Source organism: Elephas maximus, chromosome 20, assembly GCF_024166365.1.
Source record: "Elephas maximus indicus isolate mEleMax1 chromosome 20, mEleMax1 primary haplotype, whole genome shotgun sequence".
Taxonomy (NCBI): domain Eukaryota; kingdom Metazoa; phylum Chordata; class Mammalia; order Proboscidea; family Elephantidae; genus Elephas; species Elephas maximus.
Window position 1 is genome coordinate 7,442,540 of NC_064838.1, and position 20,526 is coordinate 7,463,065.

The following is a 20,526-nucleotide window of genomic DNA, read 5'->3' on the forward strand; positions in this document are numbered from 1 at the left end:
CAAGGAGCGCCTGGCGGATTTGAACTGCCGACCCTTTGGTTAGCAGCTAGCTGTAGCACTTAACCACTACGCCACCAGGGTTTCCAACAAACAGGAAGGACAGGAAATTCTACCCAAATGGACATGGCTACCAGCTCCCATGTTTTAAGGGCACAAGGCAACCAAACCTAAAACTAGAATAAAACCATCTTCGCTCACTTTGCCTTTCCAAAGGATGTCTGAAACAAGACCACAAAACCGCCACTTGTCCGATCTCTTTAAAGTAATGACTCTAACAGAGAATCGCTTCTCCCCAAACTATATTCTTTTCCTCAATTATTAGAACTCTACATCAGCAGACTCACTCGACTCTCTCAAACAGAGGGGTGAAAGATGTCTACTGCATAACCAAGCACGTTGCTGTCAAACACAGGCATGGCTCGTTACCATAAAAAACAGAATGATACAATTCCCAATGAGGCAGAAAGGGGATGACTGTTCATTACTATAAGTGATTAGCATCTTAATATTTCCCCATGCAAACTGGCACTAAAGATGTTTTGGTGAAGGCTAATGAAAGCATCTTCCAGCCCTCAAAGTCTCCTAGGTTTTTCTCTGTTCAGCACTTGCAGGTCTTGGCTAAGCCTTCCATGGCAACTCCAGTATTGAAAATGAGGGGCAGGATTAAGCTCAATGGAATGTCAACATAGCGCAATAAAACCAGTTCGCTGCACAGAGAGAGAATTTTTCAGATAGAAAAGTAAGCTGCTTTCAGTTTGTTTTGAATTTGGGCTACACGGCCAACCTGAATAACATTTCCTCTTCTCCCCAATTTTTCTTTTTTTTTTTTTTGGCTTTCATTTACTGTAATAAGTGACATTTACTCCTGATCTCTTCGAATGAATCTTGTGACTTGGATCACAGAAGAATGAGAACTACCTATAGGTCTCAAGACCACAACTGACAATGACCTCAAACTAGTTGCTTGCCTGACTGCCATGTTTTTCTCTCTGGAGATGAGGTAAACACCTTCTCCTCTGAGGACAGCATCATACCAACTATCCCCTTTTCCCCCGCTAGAGACATCTCACCGCTGTGCTCCCCTCATTCTCTCCCACAGTCCATCCTACCCATCCCCTGCCTCCAGGAACCACCTGGTGATCCCAAGCATGGTGCATGTTCTGGACACACTCTTCCTAGGGTATTTCTGACTTCTGATCTCTCCTCTCAGAGCCTTCACACCTCAACCCATTTGCCATCAAAGTACTTTTCTCTTTTTTCCTGCTCTGGAGATTCATGAGTACTGAATGTACTTCTACAAAATCCCAAAGCCCATTGTTCCTATTGTTCACCCAACTCCTTCAAGTTTTCTTTTCATCCATAGAGTCTTAGAACACTTAGGCCACGGACAGAATAATCCATTTAAGTTACATTACTACAATTGCTGCATCCAATGTCACGTTTTGGGGCTGTGAAAGGATCACTACTCCTATTAGGAGCCTCATCAGTAAGTCATGTCTGCACTTCCTAATACTGAACCTTGTTTTTCTGGTTTTCACTCCGCTTTGTCGTCGTTGTTAACACACATTTACCCTACCAGTGGACGCCTGTTTTACATTACCTCTTACCTTAACATGGTTACATACAAAATTTATATCACATGGCCATCAGAGACAGATCCTCTTTTTCAGTACAGTCATGTATCACTTAATGTCCACAATACATTCTGTGAAGTAGGACATTATGTGATTTGGACGCTGTGCAAAGACCATATTATATAACGGCAGTCCCCCGGTTACGAGCATGCAACTTATGTACAACGTGTAGTTATGAACCAACCCCCAGTAAAGCCTATTAAGAATCTGAGCTATGTACAATGGTTATAACAAAGAGGCACTACTTTGCAATGTGCATCTAAACATTATTATTATTACCATATTATTATGTTAAAAGTGTTTTAATGTATCTACGTCCCATTCTTTGTTTGGGATTTCTGAATTTATGGGACCATGCGTGTATATGTGCTTGAATGTTGCCTGAACAGAAGCTAGGTGGGACATTACTGTATTCAATTTTATCATTAAAAGCAGCAGCAAGATCTAATGCAAGGAGCACTGGACAGGGTTTGCCAGAAGTCCCGCTCCAGTGTCATTACCTGCGTGTCCTTGGGAAGGCACTTAACCTCTCTTAGAATTCTAAGCTATGTGGATTTTAAAGTCCACTCCATAGAATGCAGGGGCCCCGCCTTGGTGCCAACTGTTAGTGCTTAGCTGCTAACCGAAATTTTGGAGGTTCAAGTCCGCCCAGAGATGCCTTGAAAGAAAGGCCTGTCGATCTGTCTACTTCCAAAACATCAGCAATTGAAAGCCCTCTGGAGCACAGTTCTACTCTGACATACATGGGGTTGCCATGAGTCAATCGATGGCAACTAGTTTGGTTTTTGGTTCCACAGAATGTATTGTCTATAAAATTCTATTCACTTCAGAAAAGTCTTCTGTATGGCATTATTATTACAAATGTACAGACAAATAGTTTAACTCATCGGCCAACACTAGGTCCTGGGGTCCACACTTTAAAAGTGGAATAGAAACACCAGGGAATATCTATTAGAATGTGCGCACCCTGGAGAAAACTGAGAAGCAACTAAAAAATATTTGTTGCATACTGAGGTTCTATCAGGCCAACAGACTTCTGCAAATGAGGAAGTAAAGTATGTGATTAAACTTCATGTGTGGCAAAAGACACAAGTTAGCCAGTGAGATAGGGTATCGCCATGTGGAAAGAGACTTTTTCAATGCTCTTTTCAGGAAAGGCATATTCTCACTTACTTGTGTGATTCCTGGTTACAAGAATGGTCACTGGGTGTACTCTTGAGGCCTCTTGCAATTCTGTGCTTTTGTGATGCATGAGACCTTCATGTGTGTGTATGTATACACACCACACACATACATATATATACACACATCCAGAACATGCAATTAAAAATTTATTCCTGCTCAGTATTTTCCTTCTCTTTCAGTAAAATAAGAAGCAAGAATGTGTCATGGTACATTACAACAACAAACAACAACCCACTGCCATCGAGTCAATTCTGACTCATGGCGACCCTATAGGACCTAGCAGAACTGACCCATAGGATTTCCGAGGAGTGGCTGGTGGATTCAGATTGCTGACTTTTTGGTAAGTAGCCAAAGGCTTGACCACTGCGCAACCAGGTCCCCCATGGTACATTTAGAAAACTCATCTTTCTCTCGTCTTTTACCCTAGACAGCATTACTTATCACTGCTTTTCAATTTTAAGTCATTTGAAATGCGCACTGTATGTAAAAAATAAATTTGTATTTCTATTTACTTTGGCAGGGGAAGCCCTTAATTTGGCTCTGTAAAGGTAGTGTATTGTGAGAACACACTGAATTTCAACCAAATTAGCCTCAGCTTTTCCTGTCAGCTTCTGGGTAAACCATGCACATGGTCACCGAGTGTGGTCCTGACGCATAAATCTCTGCATTTGCCAATCTGCTTCAGAGCCAGAGGAGGAATTCAGTTCATTCATCTTAAAAGAGATGCTTCCAAACATCTCTGGGCCGTAGACACTTTATTTAAAAGTAAAGTTTAGCATCTCCAAAGAGGAAGAGAAATGGTCATCTGGAAGCCTATTCTCCCTTTTATTCTGATAATGTTCATATATTACCCTTGGGGTCGGGGGAGGGCCCATCCACATATTCATCTTTTTTTTGAACATAAAGTACTTGTATTTATTTCCATTCATTAAAAAAATCTTCCAGCATCTCAATATACTTATTTTACTTTAAAAAAAAAAAAATACAGTTGCAAGACTTCTAATTGATGTTGACTTCCTTTGAGTTAAAAACATTCCAGGATGTATCTTTGTATTTGCTTTATTGCTTCCTGACTCACTGTCTACCAGACAGGGCCCTCCCCACTCCCTTGAAATCTGGCTTTTTTTTTTTATGTTCTCAGAGAATAAATTCATAGTTATTATGCAAGGTTCAGTGGTCAAATTCTCCCCTTCCACGCAGAAGACAAGAGTTCAATTCCTGGCCAACGCTCCTCATGGGCAGCGACCACCTGTCAGTGAAGGCCTGAATGCTGCTATGATGCTGAACAGGTTTCAGCGGAGCTTCCAGACCAAGACAGACCAGGAAGAAAGGCCTGGAGATCCACTTCCAAAAATTAGCTAATGAAAATCTAGGGATCACAATGGTCTGATCCACAACTGATCATGGGAATGGCACAGGACAGGGCAGCATTTTCTTCTCCTGTGCATGGGGTCACCATAAATCTAAGACCAACTTGACAGCAGCTAAAAACAACATGCCAGGTTAAGCATGTAGGTCTGTTACTGTGTTGATGGTATGTTTATATTCATTCAGAAACATTTAATAAATAGTATGAGAAAGCCTATGGCACAGAAGACACTGCGCTTCTTGTTGTGGAGGGGAGAACTTGTTCATGCATTTTTTTTAATACTTATTTTAGCAAATACAAACTGGAAAAAACACCAATCTCTAATAAATGGGTAAAATCATTTGGTTTATATCTTCTAAATTTTTTCATGAACTTGCTGGAACCCTTGGCATACAAAAGTTATTTCCACTGCCACCCACATGCCTGGCTCTCAAATACCAAGGCAGGTAAGACACTGTAACATTCCCCTGTCAGCCTGCTAACAAGTATGTGGTACTCTATTGCAGTAACCAAATAAATTCTAAAGAGTCTGTTGGAAATACCTACCAGGCTACCTTAAATCCAAGTCTTCGGCTTAATGCATCAGAACATAGAGGTGGAAGTGCCACTCCACTGAGTTTCTCCTAAGAAACAGGGCGTGGCAATTTGGGCGAAGCCAATAAGTTAGCTGGAGTCCCTGTGTGGTGCAAATGGTTTACACGCTCATCTCCCAACTGAAAAGTTGGAGGTTTAGTTCAAGCAGAGGTGCCTCAGAAGGGCTGGTGATCTACTTTCAGAAATCAACCATTGAAAATCCTATGGAGCACAGTTCTACTCTGACATACATGGCATTGCTATGTGTTGGAGTCAACTCCATGGCAACTGGTTTTTATTATTATTATTTTTAAGTTGGTTAGTAAAATCAAACAATTCCCATTCAGAAAATCAAACCAAGTGCCACACCAACAGCCCTCTCCTGTTATGGCATTAAAACACTCAGAGCTTCTCCTCTGTTCTGGTAACCCTGTGAACTCCCACCAGCCTGGGCACATGGCTATCTCCAAGGCTTCGTTAGCATCAGGCGGAGAATGAAACAAAGAATTGAAGAACTCATTAAGAGCCTGGCAGTCTAAGCACACAGAATAGTCTAAATGTCATTTAAAAACTGATAAATAATGGAGGTAGAAGAGACAGTCTTCATGAACTAAGTGTTTTATTCAGCTCTTCGTGTCCTGGACAGTTAAGATTTTAGCCAAAGTCCCCTAAAGGTGTATTTATTTTAAATGTGCCATCTGTGTCCTCAATCCATCTTGCTTCTCTCGCCCTAGCCCTGCTTTTGATCCTCACTTTACTGGATTCCACAGGATAGGCTGTATGAATTAATTCCTCAGTCAGGAAGATACCACTCTGCGGATGGAAGAAAAGGACCTTCCCAACTGCAAGTGACAAGGATAGCTGCTTCTGGATTCCCCACACTGCCCTCCATGTTACATGCTGCCTCTTGTCCTCAGGTTTCTGCCAGGTCCAAGTAGGGGGCTCTCCACTTACCAAAAGGTATAAGATCAAACCAAGAGCTTATATGTCTTCCAGAAACCAAGCCCCGAGAACCATTTCCCCTCTCCTGACACCCTGAGGAATTAGGCAAAATAATAGCAAAACTGTCCAGGGGCCAGGGAACTCTTCTACATAGCACAGATCAGGCTTTCCACGTTTAGACCTATGCAAGGCATCGTGATCTTGCCATGATTGTTCAGTCTGTCCTGTGGAAAGAAATGCTGAGACCTTGCTCAAGTCCGAAAGCCCAGTGCATATTTATATCTAACAATGGGGGACAACTGTAATAGTAATAAAAGGAAACCTAGTTAGTTAACAAATGCCAATTTAGGGTGGAAATACTCTTTACTGAATAAATCAATTCTGTAAAATTACAGAAAGGGAGGGGACCCCCTTGAGGTTTGCTTATTCTAAACCTGTCAAGCTCTACTAAGCGTTAACCCTTACACAAGCTAACACACTGAATATAAGGATCTTCAGACCTCCAGATTTAGATTTCCAAATCTTCCCAGAAAAATAAAATTTTATTTAACATCTTCAGATGATGATGATGGTACGGCCAATTATAAGATGGTCTCATTTTTTTTCTCCTAGAAAAATGGCTTTGAGGAAATAAACAAAAATATGTAGCACCCACTAAATACAAATTCAAAGTTATCTCCATCAATGGCTGAATGGTAGATACTGACATTCTTTCACACAAGGTCTCCAAAGAAGCTCTTTGCTTTCCTGAACTCCAGAGAGGTCCCCTTTCTTTGCCCCAATTTTGGGCAATGGGAGCTAACCACAACCATAAAATAAATAGGGAGAATCAGCTTCTGCTGCTGGTTCACCAAGCTTGAGCAAACTGCTTGGCAAAACTATTGGTGTCTCCCAGGATCTATTTTAATGATCTGCCTGAGCTGAACTAAAAAAAAAAAAAAAGAGCTGAACTAAGCAGTGATTAAAAGATAAGAACCCTCAAGACCCTCTAAGAAGGGAATCATAATATCTACACGAGTAGTAAAAGCACAGCCTGCTGATTCATCTTTAGTCCCCCACAGCCTGGCAGCTCTGCAGATGGGGGCCTCTTCAGGGCAGGGTGACAGCTGCCCTCTGCCATATGGGGCACCAATGCAGTCCGCGGCCATCGTCCGCCATGCCTTTAAAGGCTGCAACTTCTCCACTGTGGAGCCTTCTCAGTCCTAATTAGCCTTCCTCTGGCTCCCTACCAGGGAGAGTTTGTACTCTCTGTGTGCCCAGGATGAGCAGTGTCCATCTGTTAGTGCCTTCCAAAAAGACTGGGGATTTTGGAAACAAACAGTGGTGAATGTAATTATCAATGATTTGTACATTTAAAAACGGCTAAAATGGCAAAGTTTGTTACATATATTTTACTACGATAAAATTAAAAAAAAAAAAAAAACTTCAGGGGGAAACGAAGGAAAGGGACAAAAGCAAGAAAAAGAAAAGTCGTTTAAACAGAGCTAACATGTTCTCGTTTGACCTGTCTTAGAACACCAAAGCCAAGTCCTGAACGAGGGTCGGAGGAAGCTGCAATACTTGGGATTACTTACCCACTCACCCACTCAAAAATTAGAAAGTGGTTGGAAATCTTTCCAACTACGGCCTATTAAATCAGGCAGCTCTGAAGAGAGAGGCCTTTGTCCGAAGACACCTACAGGTCGAGTCCTCCCCGCCAGACGCGCACTGTGCCCCGTGCATTATGGATAAAGCCAGGGGAGCTTTAAAAATGGAAGCGGGAGAGGAGGGGCGCAGACCCCAGCTGCACTCACAGCACTTTATTTCGCCTCCCAGCTTTGTGACTCCGGTGGTGCCCGTCACACACAGGCATAAAGCCATTCAAGAGATGCACTTTTCTTCTCTCTCTCTCTCACCCCCACCCCCCGAGAAGCAGCATTACCTGTTCCTGCTGCTGCACCGATTTCCCCGAAGCGCTTTGCTCCTTGGCTGTAGTCATGATCTATCCAGGGCGCCCACCACCACAGTGGCAGACAGGATCTCACGGGCAGTTTGGAGCCACCAGAGTCCAAAAGGTATCCGCGGAGTGTGATTTAGTCCATACTTCAGAAATCGCCAGGCTATTTGGGGGAGGGGGGAGACGGGGCAGACAAACCTCGTTTCTCCTTTAAATGCACAGAGCGGAGAGAGGATCGGCAAAGGGGAGATGCTGCTGCTTAGTGGGGTTCTCCAATTAGCAACAGCCTCTGCAATCGCCACAGAAACAACGATAACTGCTTAGCAACCGGCAACTGGCAGCTCGGTGCAGGAAAGGGGACCCGAGTGATGGGCTCCTACCTCCTTCCTGCCCGCCGGCAGCCCACGGCGCATGCTCCTGCCGCCCTCAGCTGGGGTGCCTAGGAGCGGCGGCGTGGGGTGGGGGGGCGCGCGGGGGGTTGGTGTGGGGGTGCGCGGGTGGCGGTGTGGGGGCGCGCGGGGGGGCGCGGGGGGCGCGCGGGACCAGGACCGGCGCGGGGAGGGGGTGGGCGCCAGGCACCTGTGCGCGCCGCCGGGGGCCTGGCCGCTCCCCTGACCCGCCTGACCATTTGGACCCCTCAGACCGTCCTGGACCGCCTGGAACCCCCTGGGCCGCCCCCGCAGCATCCAGGAGCACAAGCCCCTCCTAGACGGGCGGCGGGGACGCTCGGGGTCACAGACCCCGTGAAGTTGTCACCCTCATCCGTAAAGCCGTCTTGAGCCATCCTGAACGCCTCTGGCCGCACCTCCGCCCCACTCAGCGGGCAGCAGCGGGCGAATCCTACCTGGGCAGGGGGACGAGGGAGACAAAGTGGCCATACACGGGCTCTTTCTGGGTTTCTTTTCTCTGGAAAGTGGCTGGTGTGTTTGGGAAGGGAGATGGTCTGGGATCGCTGAAGAATATCTTCCGTTTGCTCATTGGGTTTTGCGGGAGCACTAGTTACTGGAATCTTTGCCATTAATTTCGTTAAAATTCAGAAAACTTATTATATGCCGTCTTTTAATTCAAAGAACCTCAATGGCGTCTGTGGGTTAAATTTTTATAAAGCCTGTGCTCCCTGCTGTGTCCTGAGCTCAAGGAGAAAGCCGAGCACTAGGAGACGGCCTGTCGTCCCATTCCTTGGCGGTACCAGAGCCCTTCCTGCCTGGGACTGGACATGCGCTACTGACCTAACTGTGCGCCCCCCACGCCCTCCCCTTCCCCGCCCCACACACACTTTCATGGATGCCAACAAATTAATTGGTAGAGGAGAAACGCACTGAAATGAACTCTCAATAGAGAAATTAGCCAACAGTGTGCCTGTGGGACTATCTCATGGTGTTCCAGCGACTCCGACAAAATCCGTGCCTGGAGGTCTTCTACTGCCCTTTTTCTCTGCGTTTGGACTAACAGTGTCAAAGGAAGGCTAAGATTCTGTGACTCTTCCAAGTCTTGAACCTCTAAGCCATCCAAATGTTTTCCAGGCTGCAGGCATTCACTAACCTTGGAGAGGTTAGCCATCCTTACACACAGCACTAATCAATCAGTTGCCATGGAGTTGATTCCAACTCATGGGGACCCCATGTGTGTCAGAGTAGAACTGTGCTCCATTGGGTTTTCAATGGCTGGGTTTTCAGTGGCTGGTATTTCAAAAGTAGATGGACAGTCCTTTCTTCCAAGGTGCCTCTGGGTAGACTTGAACCTCCAACCTCCAGCCTTTGGTTGAGCATGTTAACCATTTGCATTACTCAGTGAATCCACAGCACTGATAAATACTCTCAAAAATAAAGTCCTTCAGGTCAGGGCCTTAATTCTAGTCTTTGCACCTCTGTGAAACCGAGCATAGAGAAGGCAAGATAGATATGTTTCAATTCAAATGATGCTTAAGGAAAGACTTCAAGCAGATTCCCTCCTTCCCATGTTTACAAAAACATACTAGCAAAACCCAGGATAGATGAATCTAAATCATGGCAGGTTTGGCTGGTTCCTTTTATCACAGCCTGAACTTAATTCTGATCCAGGTACTTATTCAACACAGATTCCATGAGGTCAGAATGGAAAGCCAATAGCCTGTATGCTTTTTGCCAAGAGTACAAACAAGGAGGACTTTGTTATTTTTAGATTTCCCTGCAGGACCAGTTTCTGGGGTGGGTAGAGAGGCAGTGTGGGTTCCTACCTCATTTACCTTTGTAACCCCACCTCCTGGGATGTCTGGGACATAAAGCAGTTGTCAGTGCTGGTGGAAGTGTGCTAGACTAAGGAAGAGGAGGGAATTCTCTCAGTGATGGCATATCTAGTCTTTACAGGTGACATTTTTGTAAGTGGGAGGTGCCTGGCCCCACTTAGATTGCATCCCTGGGCCTCAGAAAGCCACAATGGAATGAGGTAGCTAAACCAAGCCTATTGTTGAGGTGTCACAGCAAAGCCAATGGAGACTCAGAAGGGCAGTGAGGTGAGTTGGCACTTTCACCTCACATACCTGAAACACAGACTGTCCATCGACAACCTCCATAATAATGAAATCAGTAGCCCCTGCCTCATAAGGAAACAGCTTTCACAATTTCGGTCTTATTCTTGAGGATGTCCAAATTGTTCTGTCCTCCAAGATTTCCTTTTAAACATAACACCCCAGGGTTGGGTCAAGTCTTAAACCACCATCTATTAACATCTCAGAGAAGATCCACTGCTAACCCACTGCGGTCAAGAACACTGCTCAGGACTGAGAGCCAGGAATGGGAACAATGACAGAAAAGAAAGTGGAGATTAAAGGCAGCCACATGCTGCCTCCTTCATCTTGTTTCCAGGGCCCTTCTTTCTAAATGGAGGTGTCCCAGGGATGTTCAGCCATGTATGGTGGGGAACAAAGTGAACCTCTTCCGATGCTTCCATTTTATTTCTCAGTAAATAGCTTAAAGTTTCATTTTAAAGTGAATATGGATATAATGCGACGTTCATGTACATTGATAAGATTATACCTGGTACTTCAAAGGAATTTCCTGCTGGCACTGGGTCACTCAGTCTTTGCCTGGCCATGGCACACCCCTGAGCTCCCCATGGCCCTCATTCATCTCATCTGTCACCAAGCGCAATTAGGTGAGGAAGTCTGAGCACAACTGGTCAAGGGCCAAGCCAGGTTGTACCTCTCAAACCCTTTCTATAGGGTTTTCTGGCATCAGGTCCCAGGATGCCAACTTGTATACTTGACTTTGACTGCTTTCAAAAGACAAAGGGCCAGCTTTTATCCATATTTTAAAATTATTAAGTATCCCTCTAGAGGACAAATATTATACTTAAGGTTATCCTCTCAAGCTGAAGGTGTTTATTACCATAAATAAAGAGAAGCCTATCTCTAGTTAGAGTTTAGGACTAAATTTCTCCTCTGCTTTAGTAGCCTGTCCTGGCCACTGCTGTTGCTGTTAGCTGTAGTGGAGTGGGCCCAGCTCACGGTGACCCGTGCACAGTGGAGCAAAACGCTGCCCGGGCTGCACCAGCACCACGACAGGCCGCAGGTGGACCATCGTGACCCACAGGGTTTCCACTGACTGATTGTGGAAGGAGATCACCAGGCCTTTCTCCTAGTCCATCTTTATGTGTACACTCTGCTGAAACCTGTTCCACATCTCAGCAAAACCAGATGGGTGGCGGCTGCTCATGAGGTGCACATTGAACCTGGGTCTCCCGCAGGGGAGGTGAAAATTCTATCACTGAACCACCACTTCCTCATCCGCTTTATCAGTGTGATAATCTCAAAAGCATTGGTCGGAGAAAGGCTAACAACTGGTAAATATAGGGCCTGCTACCTCTCACCCCCAGGTCGTGCAGACCAAAAGAAAAGAGTTTATAGATACATTTCTGGAAGTTACCACATGTAAGCAGTATGGTTTTCAGTAACTATAAACTTCAGGGACTACAACTCAAGAGAGAATGAAGAACACCAAAGACACAGGGAAAATATCCCAAAAGACAAAAGGGCTACATAAACCAGAAGCTCCATCGGCCTGAGACCAAAAGAACTAGAGGGTGCACAGCTACCACCAGTGACTGCTCTGACAGGGAACCCAACAGAGAGTCCCCGACAGAGCAGGAGAAATTGTGGAGCAGAACTCAAATTTACGTAAAAAGACGATCTAAGACTGGAGGAGCCCTTGAAGCCATGGCCCCCGGATGCTCTGTTAACTCAGAACTAAAACCATTCCTGAAGCACACTCTTTAGACATAGCCTGGACCATAAAACATAAAATAATACTCATTAAAAGTATGCTTCTTGGTTCAAGAAGATAACGTGAGACCAAATGGGTAGCTCCTGTCTGGAGGCAGGATGAGAAGGCACGAAGGGGCAGAAGCTGGCTGGATGGACATGGGAAACCTGGTGTGGAAAGGGGGAGTGTGCTGTCACATTATAAGGAGTGTAACTAGTGCCACATATCAGTACATGTATAAATTTTTGTATGAGAAATTAACCTGAGCTGTAAACTTTCACCTAAAGCACAATAAAAAAAAAAAAAAACTCTTAGATACACAGTATTATTTCCATTTTACAGATGAGAAAATTGAGACTTGAAATGATTAAGTAACTCTTGCAAAGTCAAATACCAGTACCAATGGCTGTCAAGTTGATTCCGACTCATGCTGACCCCATGCATGCCACAGTAGAACTATGCTCTATAGAGTTTTCCATGGCTGGTTTTTTGGAAGTAGATAGCCAGGACTTTCTTGCAAGGAACCTCTTGGTGGATATGAATTTCCAAACTTTCGGTTAGCAGAAGAGAGCGTTAACAGTTTGTACCACCCAGGGACTCCCCAAAGTCACACAGTCAGGAGTAGATGGCAGAGTTGGCACACAGATCCAGTTCTGTTTGACTCTAAAGCCCTTGGTACACAAATATACAGCCATCCACCACATGCGCACATACGCACCAACACACACACATCCCTTTTGTCTCTTCAAACACTTCCAAAGTGCTTGGGCAGGAGATCCATCCCTAAACTCCCCAAACAAGAGAAGGCCCTTGGAGTCTGACTATTCTCACTTCTGCTAACCAACAGGCAGCTAAAAAGGCCTTGCAGACCTCGACTCTGGGCAAACCCCTCCCTTTTGTGTCCAGGAAACATCCAATGTAACGGACCACCAGTCCCTTACAGGTAGCCTCTTGGAAAAAGCCCTAATCTCAGCCTTTCCCATGCAAGCGCTCTCTGTGCTACAGAGGCAGGGAGGGAAGCAGTCTGGGTGGAAGTGCTTTCACTCTGCAGCTAAGTACCTTTGGGGCAGCTCATAAACCACACTTAGCAAGGGCTGTGCCAGAGCCATATTTTGGGCCAAGAATGCTCTCAGCTGCGCTTGCTGGGGCACAGGTAGCTGGGGTCTGGCAGAGAATGGGGGCAGGCCCACTTGCCAACAAGATGGCTCCATCTGTAGCTGGTCTTGCAAGGTTATTCACCTCCCCTTCCTACTGCACCTGTATCCAGTGCTACTAGCAATCTCTTCCATACCTGCAATCACCCTTACTGCATGGCTCTCAGGCACAATCAGCCCCATGCAGGTGCACCTGGATAGAGGCAAGCTGGTGTAGCCTTTACCCCTTCTCTCTCCTCCAGATGCGTCCGACCTTGCTGCTGGCACAGGCACCACTAATTAGGTTTGTTTGTGGAAGCACAGGCCTGGGTCCCTTTGCAGCTTGATGCAATTTCCCACGCCTCTCACTTTCATTCACCTTGCTCTGTGTAGCCAGTTAGCTAAACCAGAACCTGGCTTCAAGTGCCACTCCATCGGCAAGTATATGTTGAGCACCTACTATGTGCAAACTGGGAAACCACCTGCAAGAAGCAGGCATGCTGGCTGACTTGTTGCTGTAAGGTAAAGCTCAGAATGTCTATTATGTACGATCCATGAAGGTTTTGAATTTTTTTTTTTTTTTTACCATTTACCATCTGCACTTCTAAATTAATACAATCCCCTGAAAATAATAATATAGGGCAGCAAGGTAAGATTACCTTGGGAGTCATGCCAGGATCCAAAGACACAAATGGCAAAATAATTTTCAAAAAAAAAAAAACACTAAAAAACACCAAAGGGGAAGTTTGTGGTGGATAAGTTTTCCTGAATGAAGGATCAGCTTTCGAACAGCTGACCCACATGTCTACTGTCATTGATAACGTTTTATCAAGAAGTCTTCATCTCCAATAAAGCAACTGTTAGTTAGGATCTGGAGGTTTATTACTTCAATGCTGATATCCCTGGAAATTGCAAGAGTCTGCATTATAAATTCACAGGAGGAATGGACAGCAAAAACACAGAAGATGCTCCTTGAGGAAGAAGCTCTGAAAAGAGAAAGCAAAAGAGGTCTGGAAGAGGTATTTGTTGCTGCTGGCTGCTGTGGAATTGCCCTGACTCATGGCGACCGCATGAATAAAGGAATAAAGCGCTTCGCTGATCTACCCTGCTGAAACCTATTCCGTATCATAAAACGAGCCACTACTGACAGGTGGTGGTAGCTGCTCCTGAGGTGCACTGGCCAGGAACTGAACCTGGGCCTTCCACACGGAAGGCAAGGATCCTACCACTGAACCACCACTGCCTCTCTTGGGGGAGGGATAAGCACTAAAAAGTCATCAGCTTCCCAGTATCACCTGTGAGACCCATACTGACTGGCAAACCTTACCTATGGAGTAGAAAGTCTCCGTGGTGCCAGGACTACTATGAAGAAACTATTCTTTCTTTAGCTTGTGTAACACACTTCTCTTCATGTCCACAAAAAATAAATAATGACCCACTGTCATCAAGTTGATTCCGATTCATAGCAACCCCATGGGTTTACAAGGGTGTAAATCTCTACAGAAGCAAACTGCTACATTTTTCTCCCACAGAGCTGCTGGTGGTTTCAAACCACCGACATTTTGGTTAGCAGTCTGATCACTTTAACCACGGTGCCACCACACTATTCTAAATTTGTTTGAATTATTCTTTGTTCAACAAGACACCTGGAAGAGGAGCCATGACAAGTTGAGGCCGGCAGAAGTGTGGAGAGTTTCATAGACGAGAGTGTAGAACTGAACCAAGCCCAACAAATGTGGTAAATGGCTGGGTCCATTTTGTTTGCTCTTTCAATTATAGCTCAGGGAGTTATGGAGGCCAAGCGGCCATCCTTCCACCCATTCACCCCTTGAGAAGAAAGTGATTCCTTTTTGTGAGAATCAGAAGGGTTGCCTGGGCCCGTATCTTTGCCTTCTAGCTCAGCGTGGATAGCAAGAGAATGGCTGAGAGAAGTTTTCCAAAGCCCAGCTCACCTAACATCTCCCAGATCCCATGCTCCAGTCACCATTTGCTAGAGCAATGGGCATGACATTTTCTCTTTGGTTAGGAGCATCACTGTCAAACCACCACTTGTCTGTCAGTTTGTCGTACTACGGTAGCTTTTCTGTTGCTGACGCTGGGAGCTATACCAACCGTACTTCCAAAACCAGCAGGGTCACCCATGGTGGACAGGTTTTAGCAGAGTTTTCAGACTAAGATGGACTAGGAAGAAAGGCTTGGTGATCCACTTCGAAAAATCAATCAATGAAAACCATACAGATCACAACAGAACACTGTCTGATATAGTACTGGAAGATGAGCCCCCTAAATTGGAAAACCAAAAATGCCAAACCACATTGTTGTTGTTTCTGACTCATAGCAACCCTATAGTGCCCCTGTAGATTGGAATGTACCCAAAATACACAGTGGCCACAACGTACTTGAGCATACCAATAATCGTGAAAATGGCACAGTTTCAAACAATATTTTGTTCCATTGTACAAGGGGTTGCCACGAGTCAGAGCTAACACTCAAATCATTGGAAATCTCTTGAAATAGAGTTGGAAAAGGATAGACAATAACACTCAGTTAATATGGGTTTTCCTTCATTTTCATTCCTGTGTTCTTCATTTTCAAATTGTTTCTTTTATTTGTAAGAAAAATGAGAAGAGAGAACGTGAAGGTAAAATGATGCCACAGGTATGTCAGTTCTGTAGTAGAGACTACTAGCTGTCCCTCAAATCCATCTTCTCTTTTCTCCCCAGTAACTGCATGCTTGGAGTACAGACCACAATCTCAGTCTCCCTGAGCTAGGTGTGGCCCAAGTCTGACAAGTGGGCTATTATTAGTGGAAATGACTGGTAGCAGCATCAGGCAGGGTGAATATACTTAACTTATTCTCTCCTTCTCCTTTCTTTTCCCATCTTGCTACCTGCAATGCCTGCTAACATCTTGAATCATGGCATGAAGCCCATTCATAGGGAAAACAAAATAGAAGAAGGCTACACATCTAAGGGTTTTGTGAGAATCAGTTGCCATAGCATCTCTGGACTACCTACCTCCCACTTTTATTCACAGAAAGAGAAATACACTCCTCTCTTGTATATATCACTGTAATTAGTACGTACATCAAGCTTAACCTAAATTAATAAAGATTGAAGTGGTCAAGGATTTCATTTTACTTGGATCCACAATCAACAGCCATGGAAGCAGCAGTCAAGAAATCAAAAGACACATTGCATTGGGCAAATCTGCTGCAAAGAACTTCTTCAAAGTGTTGAAGAGCAAAGATGTCACCTTGAAGACTAAGGTGCACCTGACCCAAGCCACAGTGTTTTCAATCACCTCATATGCATGTGAAAGCTGGACAATGAATAAGGAAGACTGAAGAATTGACACCTTTGAATTGTGGTGTTGGCAAAGAATATTGAATATACCATGGACTGCCAAAAGAACGAACAGATCTGTCTTAGAAGAAGTATAACCAGAGTGTTCCTTAGAAGCAAGGATGGCGGCACTGCATCTTACATACTTTGGGCATGTTGTCAGGAGGGATCAGTCCCTGGAGAAGGACATCATACTTGGCATAGTACAGGGTCAGCGGAAAAGAGGAAGACCCTCAACGAGGTGGATTGACACAGTGGCTGCAACAATGAGCTCAAGCATAACAACGATTGTAAGGATGGCACAGGACCAGGCAGTGTTTAGTTCTGTTGTGCATAAGGTCACTATGAGTCGGAACCGACTTGATGGCACCTAACAACAACAACAAAAAACTTCTTTCTGTCTGTCCTTCATATTACTACTACCAGTTGTGTTAAGAGCAAATGTGTTAAGAGCATCCCCCTAAAATGACAGCAAGTAATATTAGGAAGAAAGGGTAGCTGATCTGCCTTTAAATTAATCTTGCCCAATTTAAGTTGATTTCCAGATGTAGCAAATGGTGAGCCTCTAAAATAAACAATGCCCCATAGGACAAATACAGCCCATGGCCTGTTTTTGTAAATAAAGTTATATTGGCACATAGCTGTGCCCATTCATCTACATATTATCTAATGGTTGCTGTTGGCTAAAATGGCAGAGTCAAGTAGTTGTGACAGAGGTCATAGAATATTTACTATCTGGTCCTTTCTGGAAACCACTGATCAAGAATGACTGTTACAGGTAAATTAAAGGTATGTAGGTAGGCTCACTCTTTAATCACAAAACTCAATAGGGGAAAAAAAAAATTCCAGCTTTAAAGTAGAACCATTTGCCCAAGAAAAGAAGAAGTAAAATTTAAGGAATGATATTGGGGGTGGGGCGGGGGGTGGGGGAGAAAAAAAACCATGATACATTTTGCAATCATCTTAGCAGACACGCCTCTCAGGAATGAACATATTTCTAGTAATTAAGAAATTACCACCTCCCACTGATTGTCACATCATTTCTTGCTTACAGTAGAGGGAGCCCTGGCTGATGAGTCTTCATCACATGCTGAAATGTGTAGCCTTTTAACATTCTCTAAATGACATGGTGTAGTGGGGGTCAGTACCCTGGAAAAAGTCAGGAAGCAGGATTCTCCTACAGATTTGGAAAATAGAGAAAGCATTCATGCGGTTTGCTGGATCCATACTAGCCATCACACATTGTAAGTGCTCAAAAATATCTGTTTGAATACATAAATGAATAGTGTGGGGTTTTCGAGACTAAAAGGAATACTATTACCAGCCACATGAATGTTTGTCATCTTTCTTTTCCTAAATGACACACTTCCCTTGCTAATTATAAATCTTTGCAAGACAAGAATGCGAATCACCACGTTGCATCAAAGGTTGCTCGTCTGTGGGAACCAGAGTGGCCAGCTGCCTGGGAGTCAACCAACCTGCATCTACTGAGAAGAGACTGCTATGTGTGAGGTGCTTTGGGCATAAAGTCAGGAACTCTCCCCTCACGGCCTCACTGTCTATTAGGGGACAGAAACTTGCGAGAAATAAATGCCTTATAAACAGTATACAAAACATTACTAGAACTGTACAAATACCAGAAGAGAAATTAGATAATTGGGAGCTCCTAAAGGTCAAACACCGATGCTCATCCAAAGACTTCACCAAAAGTGTAAAAAGATTACCTACAGATTGGGAAAAAGTTTTTAGCTATTACATCTCCGACCAGTGGCTGACCTCTAAAATCTACATATTACTGCAAAAACTCAACAACAAAAAGACAAATCACCAAATTAAAAAATAGGCAAAAGATATGAACAGGCACTTCACTAAAGAAGACATCCAGGTAGCTAACAGATACATAAGGAAAGGCTCATGATCATTAGCCGTTAGAGAAATGCAAATCAAAACTACAATGAGATCCCATCTCACTCCAACAAGGCTGGCATTAATCCAAAAAACACAAAATAATAAATGTTGGAGAGGTTGTGGACAGACTGGAACACTTATACGCTGCTGGTGGAAATGTAAAAAGGTACAGCCACTTTGGAAATTGATTTGGCGCTTCCTTAAAAAAGCTAGAAATAGAACTACCACACGATCCAGCAATCCCACTCCTTGGAATATATCCTAGAGAAGTAAAAGCTGTCACATGAACAGATATACGCACACCCATATTCACATTACAGCACTGTTTACAATAGCAAAAAGATAGGAGCAACCAAGGTGTCCATCAACAGATGAATGGATAAATAAATTATGGTATATTCACACAATGGAATACTATGCATCAATGAAGAACAACGATGAATCTGTGAAACATTTCATAACATGGAGGAATCTGGAAGGTATTATGCTGAGTGAAATTAGTCATATTAGGACAAATATTGTACGAGACCACTATTATAATAACTGAAGAAATAGTTTAAACAGAGAAGAAAATATTCTTTGATGGTTACGAGAAGGGGGAAGGAGGAAGGGAGGCGGGCTTCACTAATTACATAGTAGACAAGAACTAATTTAGGTGAAGGGAAGGAAAACATACAGTACAGGAAACGTCAGCACAACTGGACTAAACCAAAAGCAAAGAAGTTTCCTGAATAAACTGAATGCTTTGAAGGCCAGCATAGCAGGGGCATGGGTTTGGGGACCATGGTTTCAGGGGACATCTAGGTCAATTGGCATAATAAAATCTATTAAGAAAACATTCTGCATCCCATCTTGGAGAGTGGTCTTAAATGTTAGGAAGCAGCCACCTAAGATGCATCGATTGGTCTCAACCCACCTGGATCAAAGGAGAATGAAGAACACCAAAGATGCAAGGTAACTATGAGCCCAAGAGTAAGAATGGGCCACATAAACCAGTGACTACATCAGCCTGAAACCAGAAGGACTAGATGGTACCTGGCTACAACCGATGACTGCCCTGACGGGGAACACAACAGAGAATCCCTGAAGGATCAGGAGAGCAGTGGGATGCAGACCTCAAATGCTTGTAAAAAGACCAGACTTAATGGTCTGACAGAGACTAGAAGGACCCTGGAGGTCATGGTCCCCAGACCTTCTGTTAGCCCAAGACAGGATCCACTCCCAAAGCCAACTCTCCAGACAGGGGTTGCACTGGTCTATAAGACAGAAAACAATACTGGTGAGCAGTGAACATCTTGGATCAAGTAGACACATGAGACTACGTGTGCAGCTCCTGTCTGGAGGGGAGATGTGAAGGCTGAGGGGGGTAGAAGCTGGCTGAATGGACACGAAAACAGAGGGCGAAGAGAAGTAGTGTCCTGTCTCATTAGGGGGAGAGCAACTAGGAGTACATAGCCAGGTGCATATAAGGTTTTGTATGAGAGGCTGACTTGATTTGTAAACTTTCATTTAAAGCACAATAAAATTAGAAAAAAAGAAAAAGAAAGAAATGCCTTAGGAAGGGCAAAAGAGATGTAGTTGTAGGGGGTTGGAGGTAAGCTGGGTGTCCATCCTTGTGAGAAGATCTGTAGAATGTATTGGGTACACAAGACGATACTAGGCCATGATTGGAGGCAACAGATTATGTGTAAACAGAGCAAGATGTATGGGTCTTAAGCAAAAAATGAGAATATATTATATATATAAATAGAAAAAATATAAAATAAAAAATACATAAAACGTATATACACACACTCATATACATAAACTCAATCCATTTAACATAAAAATACACGCAAACAATATGTTTTGCAAAAATGCACACAAACAAAAAGATAGCCTTTAAACAAAGTTTGACTATGGGGGGAGGGGAATGGGAGGTGACTATGAGGGGGAATAAGAGGAAGGGAAAGAGGGGCAAAAAACAAAGAACTAGAAACAAAGAAGGGGGGTTAGAATGTGCTATGAACGTGAATTCTCTGAGTCTCAGCTTCCTCATCTATAAAAGAGTATAGACAGAATCAAAACAAAACATATTGAGAGTCTTCTGTAGCCCTGCATTATCACCTGCACCATTTTATTTAACCCACACAACGATCCTAGGCAATAATTGTTTTTTAATTCCTAATTTATAGATAAGGCAACTGGGGTTTAGACAGAATGTGTAGTTTACCCAAGGTCACACAGATAGTGGTTTGATCAATGGCTGGGGGCATGACTCCCAT

The 20,526-nt window shown here is 44.0% G+C and overlaps 1 protein-coding gene across 2 annotated transcripts in view; it reads right to left on the reverse strand.

Annotated features, from left to right (window-relative positions):
- The window catches only part of DPP6 (dipeptidyl peptidase like 6), a 1,223,128-nt gene that overhangs the window by 706,125 nt on the left and 496,477 nt on the right, over positions 1 to 20,526 (reverse strand). The window contains exon 1 of one of the 2 annotated variants that reach the window (XM_049862670.1): positions 7,625 to 8,048. The exons of the other annotated variant lie outside the window; for it this stretch is intronic. Coding sequence (XP_049718627.1) covers positions 7,625 to 7,681 — 57 coding nt within the window. The 5' untranslated portion in view covers positions 7,682 to 8,048. Of the gene's footprint in view, positions 1 to 7,624; positions 8,049 to 20,526 lie in introns of those variants that run through there. 2 annotated transcript variants of the gene reach the window in all.